A 19,615-nucleotide genomic window follows, 5' to 3' on the forward strand; every position below is an offset into this window, starting at 1 on the left:
CTAGATGGAGCTTAGACCCCTCTGCTCCAGTGACACGATGGGAGGGGAATGAGGAACATAGTGCTGAGCAGGGGAAGAGCCTCAGCCAGGGGAGGAGGATTTGCCATGGGAATGTAGCAGGGCCCATGGCCTGGCTGCAGTTCTGGGGCCTCCACACAGGCTGGACATGAGCTGCCAGTGAGCAGAGACTCAGGCCCAGCTGGCCCAGCCAGAGGGGTCCTGCAGCCAGGACACTGCCCAGCACAGTGCCAGGGGGCCAGAGCAGAGCCCAGAACACGACAGCGAGCAGCTGGGGCACCTTCCTCAGCAAGGAAAAGCTGTTGTGATCTGTGCACAGATTCCATCACTCCAGAGCCTGCAAGAGCCCAGTGCCAAGGGAGGGCACATACAGGGGAGAAGACGGGCTCTGGACCAGACTCTACACCCCCAGCTCCCCTCCCCTGCTACATTCCAACTTGGACAGAGGCAGAAAGATCTATACACTATAATACATATATATTTCACTATGAAATAGCAATTTCATTCCCTGCCTTCTACTCGATGCATCCTGAATTCTACACTTTGTACATCACTCCAGAGGGCTGGTGGGGCTGGGTAGTTTCTCATGCGAGGCAGTTACTCTCCCTGCAAGTTACCCACAGGAAGCACGAGCAGCTGATGTGGGAGGACCAAACCATGATTCTCACTCCCCCTTTCCCCTCACCCGGCTCCCCTTTCCCCAGCACAACTCTCCGACTGTCCCCTGCCAGCCGTTCAGTGGTTCCTCAGTGCACATTCCTGACCCTCCCTCAGCTGCTCTGGGAGCAGTGGGAGCAGCAGCTGAACCCACGTGTATGGAAGGAGCAAACCGGAGGCGAGGGAGGTGGTGGGGACAGTGCAACATGCACACGGAGTGGTGACGGACACCCAGGCCCACCCCAGCCCACGGGGGGTCGGGGCTGAGCCCCGGGGTGAAGTCTGCCAAATGTCAGTCCCTGTGGAACAGGGAGTCCCGCCCAGGGGCTGGGTCACTGGCCAAGAGCTGTCATCACTGGAACCAGCGCAGAGCCGGGTGGGTCTCGTGGAAGGAGGAACGATCCTATGGAAAGAAAAGAGGGCAGGTGTTGTAGGGAAACCAGGTGTTAATGATGGGTCTCTCCAAGCGTGCAGGGGAGCCACAGTGTTGGGAATGTCAGAGACATGCAATGGCACTGGCAGCAAATGGCCTTCCAGTTCCTGGGCTGGGACACTGAGGGCTCAGTCACTGTGGGTCTTGCACGCTGCTCCAATATCTGGGAAAAGGAGAGGGACAGCACATTCCACCTTCTGTTGGGCTCTGGGCTCAAGTAAACAAGATCAGAATGCGAATTCCCTTCAAATGAAACCAGCAGGAGTTCGGCCACTGGCTGGAGGCCAGAGCACAGAGCTGCCCAGGCACTCCACAGCAGCAGGACGCTCCCACTCCAGGACTGTGGCCGTGGGGCAGGGAAGGGGCTGTCCCCAGTACCCACCTGGGCTTCCCGCACACCCTGCGGTCACATCGTCCGGCTGTACTCGATGCCGCTCTTGGCAGAGATGCCAGACCAGGGCAGGAGGCTGCACAGGAGGCTCTGGGCTTGCCGGTATATCCTCTGGGGAATGGAGCACGGGCTCAGGCTGGCTAGTGTGGATCCAATGTGCTGTAGGTAGTCAGTGGCCACCAGTTAAGGACAAAAACAGTTACACTGTGACTTAAGAAACACGTGAAATCACTCCATGCACAGTGGAAGCTGCTCTGCTCACTCAGATCTGCTCCTTGCATTCATTGCCACCACCTGTCTGTTAAAAGCAGGTCTGTTCTCCCCTGTAAAAGATGGCAGTTTGGGAATGCTGGCTCCAATTGTGGGAAATACCTCCTCTAAGCAGCTGCCCGTTCTCTTTGCACTCCATGGCAAGTTCCTGTGGGGATGGCAATCCATCCCCCTGCCCCAGGAGGTTGGGATTGACCAGCTACACCTGGGAAAGAGGGGTTTCTTTCCATGATTTGGTGACCTGAAACAAACTCTCTAAGTCAGTGTGAGAGCAGCCTGCTGAGATCCAGGCCAGGGGATCCCAAGTCACAGGAAGCAAGACCAATAGTTTCTCTGCCATGTTCCATGCAGGCCAAATCCTGCACACCACAAGCTGAAGCACGCCCAGCACTTTGGCCTAACACCAGCATTCACTATCACTGGCATCAGACTTGCTCCAGAAATCCTAGGCTGACTCCCTGACCTGTTCCCAGAGGAGCTGGGGGAGCCTGGGGACACATGGATCACTGTCAAATCCCTCTATCATCGCCTTCCTTCCAGCTTCAGGTTAAACTCACATCTGAGCAGGCAGCAGTCCCCACACTTTGGTGGGTTGCTGTTAACCCCAAACATGGCTTGGCCTGTGCTCAGCAGGTAAAGGATATAAGATTGTCCAGGGTGGGTGCCCGCCGTTGATGTAGAGGACGTAGGTGAAGCCATCTTTGAGGACCCCTCTGATGGAATAGTAATAGGGGAGATAGTGGTGCTGTTTAAAGTCTCTGTTTTCATAGAAGTTTATTGCTGTGTTGTTGGTGGTGAGGACGTGCAGGTAGATGGCTTTGCAGTGGTCCTGGGCAGTGGTGGAGATGTGGTCCTTCAAACTCTCCAGCAAGAGTGAACCTGTGGAAAGGAAGAGCAGCAGGATCACAGTGTGGAGCCTTCCTCAGCATGAGGACTCGTGGGGCTCACCTGAGTCCTCCTGCACCAGGGTCTGAGCAGGGATTGCTGCACAACCCTGAGGGCCCCAAATCCCACACAGTTCTCAAAGGATCATGCTAGATGGTTTTAATATGACTCTCATCTCACCTATAAGCATGGCTTCAAAAAACAGAGATTTTAAAGACACAGATCTCTGACTCAATAACCACAGGGATGAGCCAGACATGGGACAATGTCACCCATCCCCAGTGGAGCAGCTCCCAGCTGTGGGGAAGGTCACTGAGTCATTTTCAATGGTATCAGTTCCACCCCATACATTTATTTATTTTAGAGCCATTTAAAACAGCAGAGTGTCAAAACAGAGCTTCACAGGCAGGTTATTGCCCTGTGTCTGCCGAACTCAAAATCTAACAACTGGTGGGTTTTGAAGATCCCTTCTAAGGAAGAGAGCAGAGGCACAGTCTCACTCAACCTGGATTTGGTGCAGCCAGCAGGAAAAACCAGAGGAGGGCACAGAGGATACTCCAGCCCCAAGAGAAAAGACCTGGAGGTTCATCCACACCACCTCAACACGGCACGGTGGACCCAGCAGAACCTGCATGGGAACTTCTCCCATCAGGTGTGGTAACACCAGGCTAAAGGATCAGCCTGACTAATACACACAGGTGAGGTGGCTGCTGCTCTTTCACAATCCCCAGGATCTGCAAACCCAAAATATACTGAGAGACATCAACAATAGAGCAGTTCAGTTTAGTTATGACATATTCCAGTCTTGAAACCTCACAGAAATCCAGCTGTCCTCTGGTTTAAGAATAGCAGAGAATTAGAAACCAAAACCTTTTACTGTCTTCCAGGGAAAAATCAGAGCTTTAGTGCTCAGAAGCATGCCTGGGGTAAAGAGCCTCCTGCATGAAAGGCTTCAGCTTCAAACACCAGCAGAAAAACTCTCAAAAGAAAGGTCTCAGAAAAAGCAGCAGCAGCTTCTTTAGGCTGTGTTGCTACAGGGACAAGTACAAAGGTTTTGAGAGAGGACGGTAACATGCTGTGTAGATGAAATGGATGCAGGAAATACTGACTCTGATGGGAGAAAATTCCAGCAAGATGGAGCTGGGAAAAAAAAATGAGGACTTGGTAACTGAGAGGAGACTCAAAACCACCACAATTTTACAGAATATCCCTTTACCACCTTCTCTGAACATCATTCTGTGGCATTTCAATGCAAGGTTTAAACACAGTGCTCTCTCTGAGGACTCTCTGGTCATTTCTTTGTGCATCCTATCAGTTTGTCCCTTTCCAAACATGGCTGGGGGAGAAGGGAGGAGTTGGAGATAATGAGTTATACCTGCATCCACTGAAGAGATCCCAGATGTGCAACCCAGGATCACGCTGCCAAACCTGGCCTGTTCCCTTTTGCAGATGAAAGATACAGATCCTGCCTGAAATCACCCCCGAAGGGCAGCATTTGGGGACGGAGCACACCCTGCTCTAGGCAGAGGTAAAGCCTTTCTGAACTGCAGGATTCCAAATGGCTGCAGGAACGCTGCATGTGGCAGCAGACATTCAGAGCTGGCTTGTCCAGGCATTTGAGATCTAACCAGGCCCAAGTTACACTCTTTTTCCAGTTCCCTTTGTCATTTTCTAACTGTTTGTTCTATGTGTTGAAGCTGAAAGCTTAAAAGCAGCTCTATTTTCTGCCTCGGGGATCAGACTGCTGATACCCATGAGAGAAAATCATTTCAAACCCTGCTCCAGGGTGAGGTTCTCACACTTCCAGTCAGTCTCAGCAGCAGGGCTGTGAGTTTTTGGTGTGCTCAGCTGGCCCCTGGGAACAAGATGGACAAAGCCCTGTGCTCTTTGGAAATATTTGCATATTGTGTTGTGTCCACACCAGTAAAATGCTCTCAGTGCAGCTGCACTGACACCAGGCAGGAGATGTAGGTGCATCACCTTCCCACCTGCTGGTATCAGTCAGGGGTAAGCCTTTCCTACAGGGATATGCTGGAGCTCCTTCAGTCACACCACTGGCAAATGAGAGCAACAGTTGTCACTGGGCAGCATCTTACCTATTCCATGTTTTCTGAACTCCTTCACCACTCCAAGACTCAGGATGTAAGCAACTTGAGTGTCCACAGGAAAATTGGAAGCTAGAATGTCTCCATCCTGAGTAGAGATAAGACAAGTTATTTAGTAGGGTACCTGAGGAGGCAGAGGAGAAAGCACAAATCCTGTACTGGAACACCTGAAAACAAGGCTAAAGCAGGAATCTTCTCTTCACTGAACAGTCTTAGCTGAAGTTTTTGGAAAGGAAGTTCAAAAATCCAAGCACAGTTCCTTTGGGGCTATTCCTACTTTCATATCATCTTCCCAGACACAGAACACAAATCATGGTGTTTCCTGACTATAGACATTACCTGTGGCCTTAGGGACAGAACATATTGGCTTTCTTTACCAGGAAGGATTCAAAGTGCCAGTTCTGGAGTCACCCATCAGTGTCTAAATCAACCCAGCAGGTCCTCATGGCCTGCAAGCTCCACCTGAGCTGGACATCCCTGCTCTGCTGCAGAGGACAAGGAGCACGTTCCACAAGCCCAACTGCTGGAGCAGGGGCTGAATAAGCCCTTGGCTTCCAGCTTGGCTGGGACAAGAGCCTTTTGTAAGAGTTGCTGAAAGTGCAGCTTCTGACTTTGATGAGCTTTGAGGTGAAGCCAGATAGCTGAAGTGAAGAGACCCATGCTGCTCAGTGCTCTCAGCTCCTGTGAATGTTGGGATTATTGTTTAACCACAACACTGATGGCCTTTCAGGGGTTATGCACCCTCTGCACTGCCCCTGCTTTTTTTTAGTGGTCTTCTCCCACACTGTGCTCAGTGACCATCACTTCTCTCCCTCTCTGCCGTACTGTGTTGTCTCTCCTGGCCTCCAAGCTGTATTATCGCTGAAGCTCAAGCTCTTTGCAGGCTGGTTACCTCCCCTCTGGATTCGAGATAGGGACTGTGAAAATGGAGGGGTTTCTGCAGGAAGTCACCAGAGTGACTCTCCCAGTACAGCTGAGAAAGCTCTTAAGTAAAAAAGGTAGAGGTTTCTTCTCCCACAGCTACACATCCTGCAGTCACCAGGGACACTGAACACAGCCAGGCAACAGTTAAATGCCTCCTGCACAGGTATTTGGGATTACACCTGCATGACCTGATCCCTCAGCTTCCCATCAGGCCATGGGCTGCAGCAGGAAGAGACTCTGTGGCACCAGGCTCATGTGTTCAGACACATCCCCCCACCCAGGCTCCCTTAGCTGGAATCAGCACACACTTCACCCCCTAAATTAACTCAGGGTCAAGTGTCTGAACAGAAGGGGAAAAAAAAATACCCCAAGGAGGTCCCACCCCCGTTAACCACGGCAAGAGGTGGATTATGTCACTGGAGCTCAGTGTAGGGACGTACCTCCTTGTGCACCTTCGTTCTGCTCTTGATCTCTGCCACGATCATGCCCACGATGGAGCCCCTGTACGTGGCTGCGAGGGAAAAGAACTTCTTGTTGGAAGTGATATCTCGGTACCATGAGTCAGGGTACCTGGGAAGGAAGGGAAAACCAGGAATGTTTCAGGATGCAAAACCCACGTGCCGAGATGCTCAACTGGAAACAGCTGTTGCACCCCCTTTGGTACAATGGCATCATATAATGGCCTCCTTGCCTTGCTAAGAGAGCCACATTTTTGGTTTACATTCACTGCCCAGAGCTTTCAATTCCATCTTTAGCAAGTTATTTTTAAATGCAAGATCCATCTGCCCTCATCTAAAAGCGTAAGGATCTCATTAATTTGATACATGTGTAAAAAAAAATACTGCATATTGGAACAAAAAAAAAAAAATCACACCACCAGCCTCCAACTCTCCTCCTCCTTCTGCAGACACAAAAGGGAGACTGGGGTACTCATTTATTTCAAAATGAGAGTTCAGCCTTGCATTTAAAAGAAATCTACAAACTCAAAATATTATGAATGCTTTTGCTGATTTGTTATATTTTATACAATCTTATTCATAATCTGCTTAAATCTTCTATAAGCCTTCTCAACAAAGCTAAAGAAAAAAAAAAACCCTTGAAGCCTACAGCTGTGGTTTCCTTGGATGCTTTAGGCCAGAAATCCGTCACTGTCCCCCAGAAAAGTTCCTCATTCCTGTGCTTTTGTAGTCATGGGCATTTACCAAATGGGGGCCTGGGGAACTGACCTGGGACAGGCTGAGATCAGCTTTAAGCCAGACCTTTGGGAGCAACAGTGATGCTGAGGACACAGGGAAGTACTGCTCATTTCCCCTGGGACATTCAGAAGGACAATCCCTCAGGAACAGCTGCTCCCTGTTGGTTTGGTTTGGCTCTGAGGGCGTTTCCTCAGCACATGCTCCAGGACACAACTTCCTTTCACAGGGATGCTGTCCTTTTGCCTGGAGATGTGCCCCTTTCCCCACCTCATTCACAGTCTTTCCCAAAGCCCATTTTCCTGCCACAATCTGCACACAGGAACTTGCTGATGCCTTAAGGCCAGGGCAGCAAAGGGTAGTTACAGCAACACCAGCACAGTGCACAGAATATTCCGAACCTGCTGCTGTCCTGGCAACAGCCCAAATGGCTGCAGAGCCTTTGGAGTCAGCTCCAAAGTGGACCAGTGCAGGCTCCCAGCCTTTGTTTCAGATCCCCCCCGAGCCAGTGACGTACTCTATTGGGAACCAGTCTCCACAGAGCTGTTTCACTGTGTCTATGTCATCGTGGCACAGCAGGCGCAGGTTCACGTCCGTCAGTGCAGTCGGGGGCACCTCCTCTGTCATTCACGCCTGCAAGGACAGGAGGCACGTGAGGAACGATGGAGGACAGGGGCTGATCCCACCTCCAAGCACCGGGAGGATCTTGGCATTGGTAAAGCTGTTTTTCCCCAGCAAAACGAATTTTCGGGAGAGATGAAGCAAAACATGTCAACATTCATTCGAGAAATAACCTGAAGCCGCGTTGCCCACAGGATAAGCCCAGCTCGCTGCTCAGCCTAACCCACCCCTCCAGCCCTGCATCCATGCCCATCCCGCTCCCTGTGAGCACAGTATGGTGTGCACATGGCCACAGATCCTTCCAAAAAGAGCTCAGGGTGCTGCATTAAATAAGCCAACAGTGCGCCAAGTGTACCTTATGTTGCACGGAGCTCTTCAAATGTCTGTGCAGGACCAACATTTTGTTAAAACAAAACTGAACAAACAGCTTAAAAAGGAAGCACTGCTAGAAGAGCATTTAGAAAGTCCCCTTGCACAAACCTGCCATCTCCAGTGAGTACATATGCAGAGGATTTCAACTCTTTAAAGTGTTCATTTTGTTTAACCTATGCTGGGAAATGAGACCTAGTTTCACTCCCCTCGTTCCCACGTGGCACAGTTCCTCAAGGGCTGGCTTTCCAGCCCAGCAGAGACCAGTCAAACACAGAAATCCCAGGACACCTTTTCTCCATAGCACTGCCACGATCCGCTAACCACGTACAGGGCACTGGCTGCAATGTCTTCAGCCTTTTTTAACAAGACACCAGAGGGAAAGGAGCAAGTGATAACTGAAGTGGTTGTAAAAGCATTTGCAGCACTGATGCATGAACGGAGAACAGGCTTCAGGCAGGACAAAGCCCCACATGAGATCGACAAGGCACAGCAACTCCAAGAGTCAGTTCCCTTGTCTCTTGCTCCAGCCCTCCCAGGTCGAAGAACCAGACCAGGATGCAAAGGAAAGAAAAGCCAAACCCACCACCCTTAACAAAAATAAATGAGTTGAAATTTTTACTTTTCGCGATTTTAAGAGTCTCAAATCTTGGTTTCAAAATGCCAAGTTATAAGGGAAATGCTGCACACAGCAGTGTTTGTGCCCTCCTGTTGAAAGGGATGCTCAGCTTTCCAATCCTCTTGATTTAGAGCTCAGAGCTTGAGAAGGAACAGATTTAACACACTCCTCACTGGACTGCCATTTGAGCAGCTTCTACACAAAAGTTGTAACTGGCAAAGTTACAATTGCCAGTTTTGGCAATTGTAAATTTCCAAAACTTACAATCTGGCAATTAACTGTAAGTAATTAAACTTACTTTGTCAGATACAGTTGCTCCGTGACTTTGTGCAAAGATGCACAAAAGGAGCAGGCACAGCAGTGAACCCCATTTGATGTGTTTTGACAGCACACAACCGTGTGTGACTGCTCTCCTAAAAATACTGAACACCCCCTTTCCACTGTACCCCTCAGAAAAAAAACAGGTTAAGGTACAAAACCCACATTCTGTCCCCAAATTTCTCTTTTAAGGCACATAAACCAGTTTTTTTCTGCAGCTCCACTGGATGAGAGGGTAGAGAGCAATTCCCAGTTAGCACAACACGAGGATATTCAGAATCCCCGGATGTCAAGGTCCTTGGAACTCAATATCAGTGCTGAGAGAGCTCCAACAGCTCTTGAAAAAAGATGAAATAGGGTGGGTTTCTTCAAGCAAAGATCCCTCCCAGACACAGCTTTCCTCCCCATAACTGCTTCTACATATTTCCTGGAGAAAGGGATCCGTAATAGTGATGTGGATCACTTGTTCTCCTCCAAAGAATTCCTTAAAAAGAATCACAGCTATTTCCCAGCCTATTCTAGGACTGTGCTGTGTATTTACTGAGCAGCCTACAGCATCCAGATGCCAGTTTCAAAACAGCTTAAGCACCTACAAAAACAGTACTTCTTGCTGGCTTTAGAACTCATTTTACACTCCTAGAATTGCCTCAAGTCCCCCGAGGCTGGACTTGCAACCCCTTCATGGCAGAGCACATGCTCTCCACCAACCCCTGGTGACCTTTTAAGAAGCCTCAGCTTTACCCCGTGGGATCCTGAAGGAAGGAAGGGCACGTTCACTGGCTGTGGCTGATCTGATCCACATCACTCCTGCCTGATGGTGTGCATCCCAGGCCCACCCTCCCACTCCTCCCAGCCTTGCCAGACCCTTTGCTGAGCCATTTCAGAGCAGTGACACACCACAGGATCACTTTTCTTGAGAAGTTTTAATGCTTCTGTAAGGCAACACCCCTTCTCAGCCAATGCTCTCAGCATTAATAAATCAGAGAGAAATGAAACCACCATGCCAGAGCCATTATTTTTCCTAATGAGTACAAAAGGCAGGGCCCAGGAGCAGAGTGAGCCAGCAGCCGCTTCGGGAGAGGCAGAGCCAGCACAGGACACATTCCTGTGAGGATTAGTCCCTGTGTATCTAACACTACATTCTCAAAGAGCTGGGCAAGCATTACACATTATCCTGGAGCTGAAGCCAGCCTTAAAAAAGTAATCCATGACTGTTTTGTTGAACCAGGTAATTCCCCTCCCCTCAAATTCAGACACCAGGACTGGTTGTGTTTGCAGGGACATGACCGGATCTGGATGCTGCAGCACATTTAAGGAACATTCAGGACATCTGTCTGGCAGTATGTCCTGCCACAGGGTTTTAGGAGAGCAGAGCCGTGCCCCTTCCTCTCTGGCCAGGCCTTGCAGCAGTAAGAGGCTGTCAGAGACTGAAACGGTTAATGATTTATGCATTCTAGGAGACTTTTGCAGGCTTTTGACCTCTGATGGGCAGTTGGGCCCATCCCTCCCTCCAGTGCTGAAGGTGTCAAGCCCTGAAAAGGCAGAAAGAGCCGAGTTTACACCTCTGATGGCCCATCAAAGCCCATCCTCCCCCTGCCAATCTTGAAAGGCCGGAACCAGGCCAGACACAGCCCCCCACAGCGTGTGGGGGCTTCCCTCCTTCACCCCCGGCAGATCAAGGCCACCACTTCAACTGACAGACGTGGAAGCTGCAACTCCCAAGTGTCATCGCTGGACCCCGTGGGCAGTGACTATATACATTTTTTCCACTCTCATCTTTTCTTTTTCCTTACTCTCCCTTACTCTTATCCTGTCTTTCTCTCCCCTATGCATTTTCTTCCCCCCCCCAAGGTTATCTCTATGTCACATTGTTATATGACAACACCCAAAATGCTAGCATACCTGTTGATACAAAATTGTTAAAGTAAACCTTACCAATATATGTTTTCAGACACCGATTATCCAGTGTCGTTTCACTCTAATCCACCCCAAGGGAATTATTGTTAAGAACCTGGGTTACCCCCCTCCCCTTTCTCTGGGGCGGGTCGTAACAGAGGCTGCTATGACCACAAGAGAAGAAATCCCAGGCAAGTCAATCCCCTTCATACCCAGGTGACAGCTCTCCATGGATACCTGGGAAACACCCAAGACCAGGTCCTGCCCCTGGGCACAGCCAAAGTCCTGAGCAAAACCCTCAGCCAGCAGTGACCAGAGCATCGCTTTTATGATCAGCTTAGTTTTAGAGGACAAAAAATATATGGAAGCACAAAAAAATCCCCACAAAAAACAAAAAACCCCAGTATCAGTGTCAAATACAACTCTAGGCTTGATGAAAGTTAAAAGGGCCATTAGGGGTTTCGAGGTAGCAACACTGACAACCCAAGTTCTGACCTTTGAGATCAAGTGGTGGCTGCTGCAAAGCCAAACACAGGCTCCAGGGACATGTGGTTAACTGAAGGAGGTCCACGGCCATTTTGGAAAAGCCAAAATGAAGTTATCTTATTTCTTTTAATATCTTTGTTCACATGATGGCCACGGTCTGGGAGGGGCGTGGTTAACATCACCCACTGCCTCTGCTCCCAGGGGAGCACAGTGACCTCACCCCGGAAAACACTGAGGAGGATTGTAAATGAGCCAGCATTTCATATTTTATTTAATATCTCACGCTTATGAAGGGATTGTGCAGCTAAACTTTTGAAAAAGCTCTGAGGACACCCTTTTCCAAAATACTGCAGGTCAGTACTCAGCATTGAATTCCCTTTCCTACCTAAAACCTGCAGATATTAACACACAGCAAATTCATTTCAAAAATACAGGAAAGCATAAAGGTTTTGAGCATTTCTGCTACCCTTCTGCCTTGCTCTGTTGAAACAAATCTTACAAAATGTTTTGGCCTCAGGTGTAATGGGCAGCTCAGAGGAACCTATCAAATTCTTCTGACAAACATTTGGCAGTAATGGAAGTTGGATGAACAGAAATAGTAAGCACATTACTAAATTAGCCAACCTGACATATAGTTTTAAATTAAAGCACGTTGTAAGGCCTAAACTTACTATCTAAAAATAATCTTTGGCATCAATAAGCTCTGGCTTTAATGAGCTAAAGGACAGCATTTCACAATTCTGTCTAAAAGGCAGCAGAACCTTTGGCTCCCAGCATCAGCCCAAGCAATGGCTGAGGCTCCAGGAATTATTTATCCCTGTTCACTGAGCACAAAGACCTGAGTACAGGCACTGACAGATTTCTACCACCAGCATTTCCAGGCAGTTCTCATTTTCAGACAGGTGCAGGGACAGTTTCTTTATTTGAACCAGATGCTTCGCAGATAAGAAACAACTCAGGCTTTTCTCGAGAGCAGGAAGTTTTCTTTCCCTCTTGAAGTTCTTGTATTTAAACAACAACAACAACAAAAAGTCTACATCAGACCCCATTTCTAGAGAAACAGAAGCAGCACTCTTAATCCAACAGGGTGTTCAAATGCAGGATAATGCCTGATGCTGGCTAGACTTCGGCAGGCAGCTGCTTAAATATGCTTGAAAATCCCTCGGGCACTTCCATACCCACAAAAACGTGGCCAAGTGGTTCTGCAAGTTAAGATTTCCCTTGTTTAGCACTGTTAGACATGTTTTAACAACATTTCTGCCTTGTGCAGCCAGTAAAAATGAGTGGGACAATGAACTGTCACAAGACACTGGTTTCATTAAGTTTTATTTGGATTTCAGCTTCCATGCAGATGAACTCATGAAATTCCCAAATAAAAATTTTATTATCTAGCAACGAACATCACCGAATTTCCTGGCAGAATAAAAACCAGGTAATCTAAGACTAAAGTTAAACAAATAGTAACTAGGGTTGTTTACATATATAACTCCCAATAAGGGATGTATTGGTTTCAAATTTAGTGTTCACACAAAAACCAACGGGAGGGAATCGTCTTCACTTGCAGAAACAAAGCTAAGACTGAAGGTCATCAAAAGCCTTTTACTATTACTTAACAGCTAATTGAAATCAATTAATCCTGAACAGAAAGAAGCAAACCTGCAGGAAAGAGTAAAGAAAAACAATCCCTGGCAGCCCGTGGGTGTCTCTAAAGTGATCCCATAATTCAGGCAGCACTGTCCCCACGGACACACACCCCCAGCCACCCTGGTATTCCCGGCACCTCCAGCATGAAACAGTGTGGATCCTCACAGGGATGAAGATTTTCACCTCCTGGAATTCAAAGCATTTACTTGGAGCACACTCCTGTGGATTAGTAAGGATTATCTGCTGTTGTTCCACAGAGGGAAAAGGCTGAGCTCCTGCAGGCGCCTCCCAAGTACACTCCAGGCACAGGCCAGGCCGGAGGAATCCCAGAGACACCGGACAATCCGCTGGGCACAGGCAGGATGTGAGCTGGCCCTTCCCCGTGTGCCTGTGCCCAGCACTGCGGCCACACACATGTCACAGTGGCTGTATTTTACTTTGCAGATACTCCCTGGAAGGTGTCCATGCACACACAGCAGGACAGAGATGGATTCCTCATGCCTGGAACCCTCACCAGAGGAGCTGCTCCAGCGCCGCCACCAAATCCTTGTTTGTGACTCCCGTGTGGACAATCCTCAAATCCCAGTAAGGCAAGATTTCCAGGAAACAAATTCTAATGCCACCTGGCGTCCTCTCTCACTTGTAAAGAAACAGGACCAAACAAAGCCCAGACAGAATTTTAAAAGCTCCCCAAAATGCAACACAGCACCCAAAGCAGCCACAAACTCTGCTGTTGTCTGGGGACTGTCACTTCCAGAATGCCAGCAGGAGTTTTCACAGCTAGAAGTCTTTCTACCTTGTGCCATCTGGCTCTGGGGACTTGATTTACATTAAACCATTCAATGTGAACCAGTCTAATTCCCCAAAGCAGTAAAGATTTCCCTGCTGCATTTCATTTTCAGCTTACTGTGTTTTTAGGTTACTGGTCTCGCAGGGAATGTTCTACACAGACAAACCCTGTCACCAAGCTCCTTTCATTTAATACAATGAAAGTGCAACTGGATTTGAAAACATCATGAATTCATTACTAAGAATCTCAAAGAGGGGATTCCAGGACTTAGGGCAACATTATTAAAGCAATATGGAGGAGCCAAATTTTTAAATATATTTAAATACTGACAGTATTTAAATGTTGACAGTATTTAAATGACAGTTCCAAGGTACTACTTCAAGTGTGGTCACAGAATAAAAAAAATTAGGTTGGAAAGATCTTTTGGGGTTTAACCCAACTTAGGTCAGGTTGCTCAGGCCCACACAATGTCAGTGAGGAGCAAATCTCTTGGGATCACACAAGTTCCTTTGGATCTAAAGGTGCAACTGGAAGCTGGGGTATTTAATGTGCTGCCTACACCAAGAGCCTCCCTGTGCTATGTGAGCAATGCCATCACACCTCTACAGGTGATTTGTTACACTGTTTATCCCATTTAATGCTCCTGCTCCTTCTAGGAATCCCACAGGGGTTCATCTGGGACAAGCAGCACACAAACCCCAGAAGAAACAGTTCTCATTCCCAGTATGTTATGGAAACCAACAGGGCTTGGAGTTCACAGTCATAAACAGAACAGTGGTGGTTTCACCTCCATCCCTGTATCACATCCCACAGGACTGCTGCCCAAAGCTGCCCTCACTTTCATTCCCTACATTAGCAGAAGGGGATGCATGGAATGAGTGAGATTCTTAATGAGAAATCTAGGACAAAATGACTGATTCTGTGCCTTGGTCTGAAAACAACGCAATAACGTGGCTGAGAGCAGGCTCTGATGTTAATGATGTGATTTTACAACACTCCATGACACTTTTTGATCCGTGTTTTTCTGTCATTTCTACCAGAATCACAAGCACTGAGCCTCAAAGCCCTCATGGACCCTGGGTCACTCAGGGACATGCACTCGGAGCTCCTCATTATTTAAGTTCCTTCAGCGGGAGCTTCTTTCTGTGCAGAAAACTGTCCTCCCCAACCACCCGCCCCTGCACAGCCTCCCAGGCTGCCACACCTTGAAGATCACCCTGCTAAATCAGAATCTCACCAAACACCAAATACACCAAACAAGTCAATCTGATATCAAACCCTCCTCGTTTGGAACAGCTACAAGATTTGGCCAGAGCACACTGGACAGTCAGGGAGGCAGCACTGTCACACACACCCGGGAAAACCCTCCTGGCATCCAGCCCTGCTCCCAGAGGCTCACCCCACGCTGCTCAGACAGTTTTTCCTCAGCTCTGAAGTTCTGAAAACACGGTTCTAAGGAACACGTTTGTACCTTGACTCCAGCTCCACACTTCACTCCCCGCTCCGCCCGGACCGGGGTGTGCACAGCACAGCACGGCACTAAAAGCCTGGAAGCCCAACACACTGAATCACCGTAATTAACACTCTGGCCTCCCGCCACGAAGGCTCAGCGTCTGAAACAGTCCCTAAAAGGATATTAGGAAGTGAGAAGGCGAAATACAGTTCTACCTGCGCAGCAAGCAGTGGTTATTTATTTGAAAAAACACTTACTGTTAGTGCAATCCTCTGACACTCGTATTCCTGATCCTTTGCCCACTTGGAGCTGGACTCGTCAGACTCCCAGCAGCACAAAAGGTTAATGTTTTGCCTGCGAGCTGCCTTCCAGGCTGCTCTTTCTCCCTACAGCTCTGGAAACATTGCTGGAGCCGTGGATTCACGAGAGCTGCTCCCCGAGTAAAGTGTCTCTAAAGCACAGTGCACAAGGCATGGCTTCCTGCTGCCCCAGATACAGCAATTCCTCCCGGGAATGGCAAACAAGAATCTCTAAGAGGGTTTTGCTGTTAAATCTTTTCTTGTTAAGACGGGGAAGAGAAAATCTGCTTTGTGACAGTGGCACTGTGGGGAGTTCAAACCCAAGGGTCACAAGAGAGGCACGCTGGCAACAGGAACCTCGCTGGAGGGGAGATTTAATACACGAGTTCTTCCAGAAAACAAAAACAACCCCCCCCACAATTCATCACACCGCTGCCATTTCTAAATTAGAATAAACAGCCACGCAGAAAATGTATGTTAGTGCCTGAAAAACCAGCCAGAAATTCAGCCTGGTGTGGTACAAAACCCGGGAGAGGGGAATTGGAGGCTGCCCCCATTTCCTACACACCGTCCTCATTATGGAGCAGCAACACAAAACCCAGTCCCTCCACCTACACCCTTACAGGGGACACCAACACAGAACTTTTCAGACGTTACTGCAAACAAGGTGCTTTCAAATAAAATAAACTTTAAACATGCTTGGCAAGAACATTCCTTTCCCAGTTGGCAGACAAGTGCCCCAAGCTCACACCTCTCCAAGATCCCGAATTTAAAATCTGAGCCAAAATGGCTCCTTTTCCTTTCCTTTCTCAGTGACTTTTCCAGCATGAGACACTCAGATTGAGCTCAGAAACCCCACTGCTGCTGTTTTAAGCCAGTAACATTTAAAATGGATTCTGGCAGAGGTGTCTGCTCTGACAGCCATATAGAGAGTTGAAAAGGAGAAATTAAAAACTTAATTAAAAGCTAATGTTGGAAAACTGAGCAGCTCCTGTTCCCACCTTTCTGCAAGGAGGAAAGGGGGGGGGACACACAGTGTGAGACATGAAGCTCTAATTCTTTTTGCAGCACTCTGTATTGAAACAATCAGACACACTTTGGTTAAAAAAAAAAAGGCAGGAAGATGGAAATGATCCTACTCTGAGAATGATTTTGGATACTGCTTGACTTCCCCGTTTGTAGACAAGGTGCTCAGCCAAGACAGAACTTTCTCTGCTGTTACTCTGAACAGCTTAAGCCCAGTTGGTTCCTTAAAAGCATCTTAAGACGTCACTGGAGGGAATTCCTGCCCATGACCCACAGCAACCTGTGACGAGCAGGGAGGCTGAGCCTCCTGGATTTCTGAATCAGCTCTGCCAGGAAGTCCCTGGGTCTGCACCTGTAATTCCTCAGGTATTTACAACAGCACTGTCATCCACAGTCAGCCTTTGCAACCACAGTTTCCCCTGCTCCTGCTCACTCCAAAAATTATGCTGGGAGTGGCCAGGGTGGGGGGCATAGGGGTGGAAAATGGACAGGAAGTGAGGGAATGGCTTTTGGGGTGGCAGGACCAGTTCCCATCAACTGATGGGCTACAAGAGCAGCATTGACTCACTGACTGACAGACTACACTGGCCCAACCCCTGTATTCATAACACCCCCCAAAAAGCCCTCCATGAAGCAACAAACACCCCCACATGTAAATAAAGATCATCCTTAGTAGGGGAGAAAACACCAGACAGGAGAGAAGCACCAGACTTTGTTAACAAAAATAAATGCACGTGTTCTGTTAAAGGCTCTTTGGCTAAAGACCAGTTTCTGAATTCCACTGAATTCATCACACCCAAGGCCGGCCCAGATACCTGAAATCAGGATGATTCACACTGGTTTAGGAAAAGAAGTGAAAATTAAGAATGGCACAGGTTTCAAAAGGCATTCACAGGCCAGCCACCTACCAACCAGTCAGACATAAGTCAATTTGCTTTAAGGACACCCAGCAACAAGCTGAGAGAAACAGCAGTGACTTCAAAGAGCAAAATGACCTATCAGAGCAACACTTACACACTACTGAATGTTTCCTCATTTACCACCAGGCACAGAAACACTAATTAAAGCAGTTTACAAGACAGGACAGAACCACTTTTTAAGCTGCAAGATAAACCCTCCTACTTTACAAGCCTGGTACGAGGCTGCTCAGCCTTACCCTGTAAATAAATGAGGAGTTCACACTGCAGTTATAACACATTGGGACAGAGCCACCAGTTGGGGGGGGGTTGTTGTTTTTTTGGGGGTTTTTTTCCACTTCCCTTGTGAGACACCTGCTGGAGTTTATTCATACAGACAACTGGTTTATCTGAAAACACCACACAGTAGTGCTCCCAAAACACTCCCAGAAGAGTCCTTCAAAAAGGCTTCTGAGGAAACTAAGCTGGGCTAAGGAGAGTCTGTGGCAGATTAAAGAAGTTAATTAAGATAATTAATTACATTAAACAAATCTAGCATGAATGCACACTGAAAAGAGATTTCAGCTATGATCTATTCAGCAAATTCATAACTAGATGGAAGAAGAGAGTAATAGATATGCAACAAAACTGACTGATGATCCTTTGGGATAAGGCACAGATTTCCAGGATGGTAACATTTAAGATGTTGACAGGTGTAGAAAGCTCTCACAATGCCCAGAGACAAATAAATCTGTAAGTTGGTAGATAAAAAAGAGAAAGGAGAGAGGCAAACATTTCCAATTTGTGTGAACCACTGCAAGGGGGAAAAACATCCACTTTCTCACAGCGAGTTCCCTGAAAACAGTTGTTGCTCGGCAGCAAAGGGGGATAATGGGAATTATCAAAACAAACAGAGAGGGGAAAACACGCATCTAGAAAGTCTGGTGTGAGCTGGGGACAGAGATTTAATGCCTCTATGTATCTGTCAGTAAAAAGCCAGGCACCGAGACACGTTCTCGGGAGGGGAAAGATCTCCAAGATCACCCAGCACGGGCTGGGAGCGGCTGCAGCACAACACAACCGGGATAAACCACAACAGACCCAGAGTAGGCCGAGCTCAAACACAACACAGTTAACATAACTAAACATCTGAACAGCTCGCAGTGCGATATGACAATAATCCGATGCCCGTGGATGTCTGAGACACGTGCTTTGGCTCCCGGCTGGACACGGCAAAGCCGGCAGGGAAGAACCAGCCCCGGTCAGTGACAGGATATGGGAACAGCAGCACTTCCAGCACCAGCAGTCTCCAGAATGGGGGTGCTGTTTTCACCACGTACACAAGGCAGGTACATCCCACCCCGCAGAGCCCGAGGGCACGGGCACGGCCGCTGGAACACCGCTGGAAACGCACCTGCCGCCGTGCCGTGAAGACTCCGGGGCAACACTAAAGGCTCAGCTTGTCCAGTTACACTTAAAAAACCTCAACGCAAAACCCCCGGCCGTCAGCCCGCGTCCAAACAAACCCGAGCAACTCCTTCCTCCCCGCGGGGAAGCAGCGGGATCCCGCCGTACGCGACACATTCCCGGCTCTCCCGAGGGGAATTCGGCCGCGGGGGAGGAGGAAATGGGGCGGGACACAGGCGAGGGGCTCTCCGTTACTAGGCAGGGCGGGAGCGCATCCCGCGGGCCCCGCGGCCTAGTGGCGGGGAAGGGGCGGGGTTGCCATGGCGACCGGATGGGCCCGTCCCGGGTGCAGCCGCCATGACAACCCCGGCCCGGCCGCCCTGCCACGGAGACCCCCCCAGATCGCCCCTGGCTCACCTGGGAGGGGCGGCGGGCGCGCCCTCAGCACATCCCGGAGCGAGGCCGGACTTGGGACCGGGGGGGACACGGACACGACGGCCACTTCCTCAACCGGGGCACCGCGCAGTAACGCGCCTCCCCATTGGCTGCCGCCGCCGCGCGTGACCGCCGGGGCCGCGCACGCGCAGAGCGGGGCAGAGCCGGTCCCCTGAGGCCACGCGGGCGGCGCCGGGCGCTGCTCGTAATTAAAGGGGCTGTTAATTAACGGGGCGTCCGTGAGCGCAGGCACTTGCGAAATGGGAGGAGGGGTTGCGTCATACCCCTGTGTCACCTGGCCGGAAGTTTTCCTTCCGTCCTACAATGGAGAAGGACCAAGGAGACTTCTCACAGTGCAGGGACTTAGTGACAGTAATGACTCTAATCCTGAAATTAGGAGTGTTTAAGGGTTTTTTCTTGTTGTCGAAGCTCTACAACGTGAGTTGAGACAGGATATTTCAGTCGGAAAGGACCTACAAT

At 49.0% G+C, this 19,615-nt stretch overlaps 1 protein-coding gene across 1 annotated transcript; it reads right to left on the reverse strand.

Moving 5' to 3' along the window:
- Positions 1 to 474: 474 nt before the first annotated feature.
- On the reverse strand, positions 475 to 19,243 carry NAA60 (N(alpha)-acetyltransferase 60, NatF catalytic subunit). The gene is made up of 7 exons (XM_017809012.1): positions 19,118 to 19,243; positions 7,394 to 7,509; positions 6,124 to 6,253; positions 4,751 to 4,847; positions 2,414 to 2,648; positions 1,491 to 1,671; positions 475 to 1,078 (listed from the first exon to the last, which is right to left on the reverse strand). The coding sequence occupies exons 2-6, from the start codon at positions 7,501 to 7,503 to the stop codon at positions 1,515 to 1,517; spliced, it is 729 nt and encodes a 242-aa protein (XP_017664501.1). The 5' UTR covers positions 7,504 to 7,509; positions 19,118 to 19,243; the 3' UTR covers positions 475 to 1,078; positions 1,491 to 1,514.
- Between the last annotated feature and the right edge of the window lie 372 nt (positions 19,244 to 19,615).

Source organism: Lepidothrix coronata, unplaced genomic scaffold, assembly GCF_001604755.1.
Source record: "Lepidothrix coronata isolate B3197 unplaced genomic scaffold, Lepidothrix_coronata-1.0 Scaffold24, whole genome shotgun sequence".
Taxonomy (NCBI): domain Eukaryota; kingdom Metazoa; phylum Chordata; class Aves; order Passeriformes; family Pipridae; genus Lepidothrix; species Lepidothrix coronata.

Excerpts from the sequence above, each read along its gene's own strand:
- NAA60 (XM_017809012.1), bottom strand. The coding sequence starts at position 7,503 with ATGACAGAGGAGGTGCCCCCGACTGCACTGACGGACGTGAACCTGCGC. Across the intron at positions 6,254-7,393 it reads GGAGACTGGTTCCCAATAGA|GTACCCTGACTCATGGTACC; the intron begins GTACGTCACTGG and ends CTTCCTTCCCAG. Across the intron at positions 1,672-2,413 it reads CACCCACCCTGGACAATCTT|TGACTACCTACAGCACATTG; the intron begins ATATCCTTTACC and ends ACTGGTGGCCAC.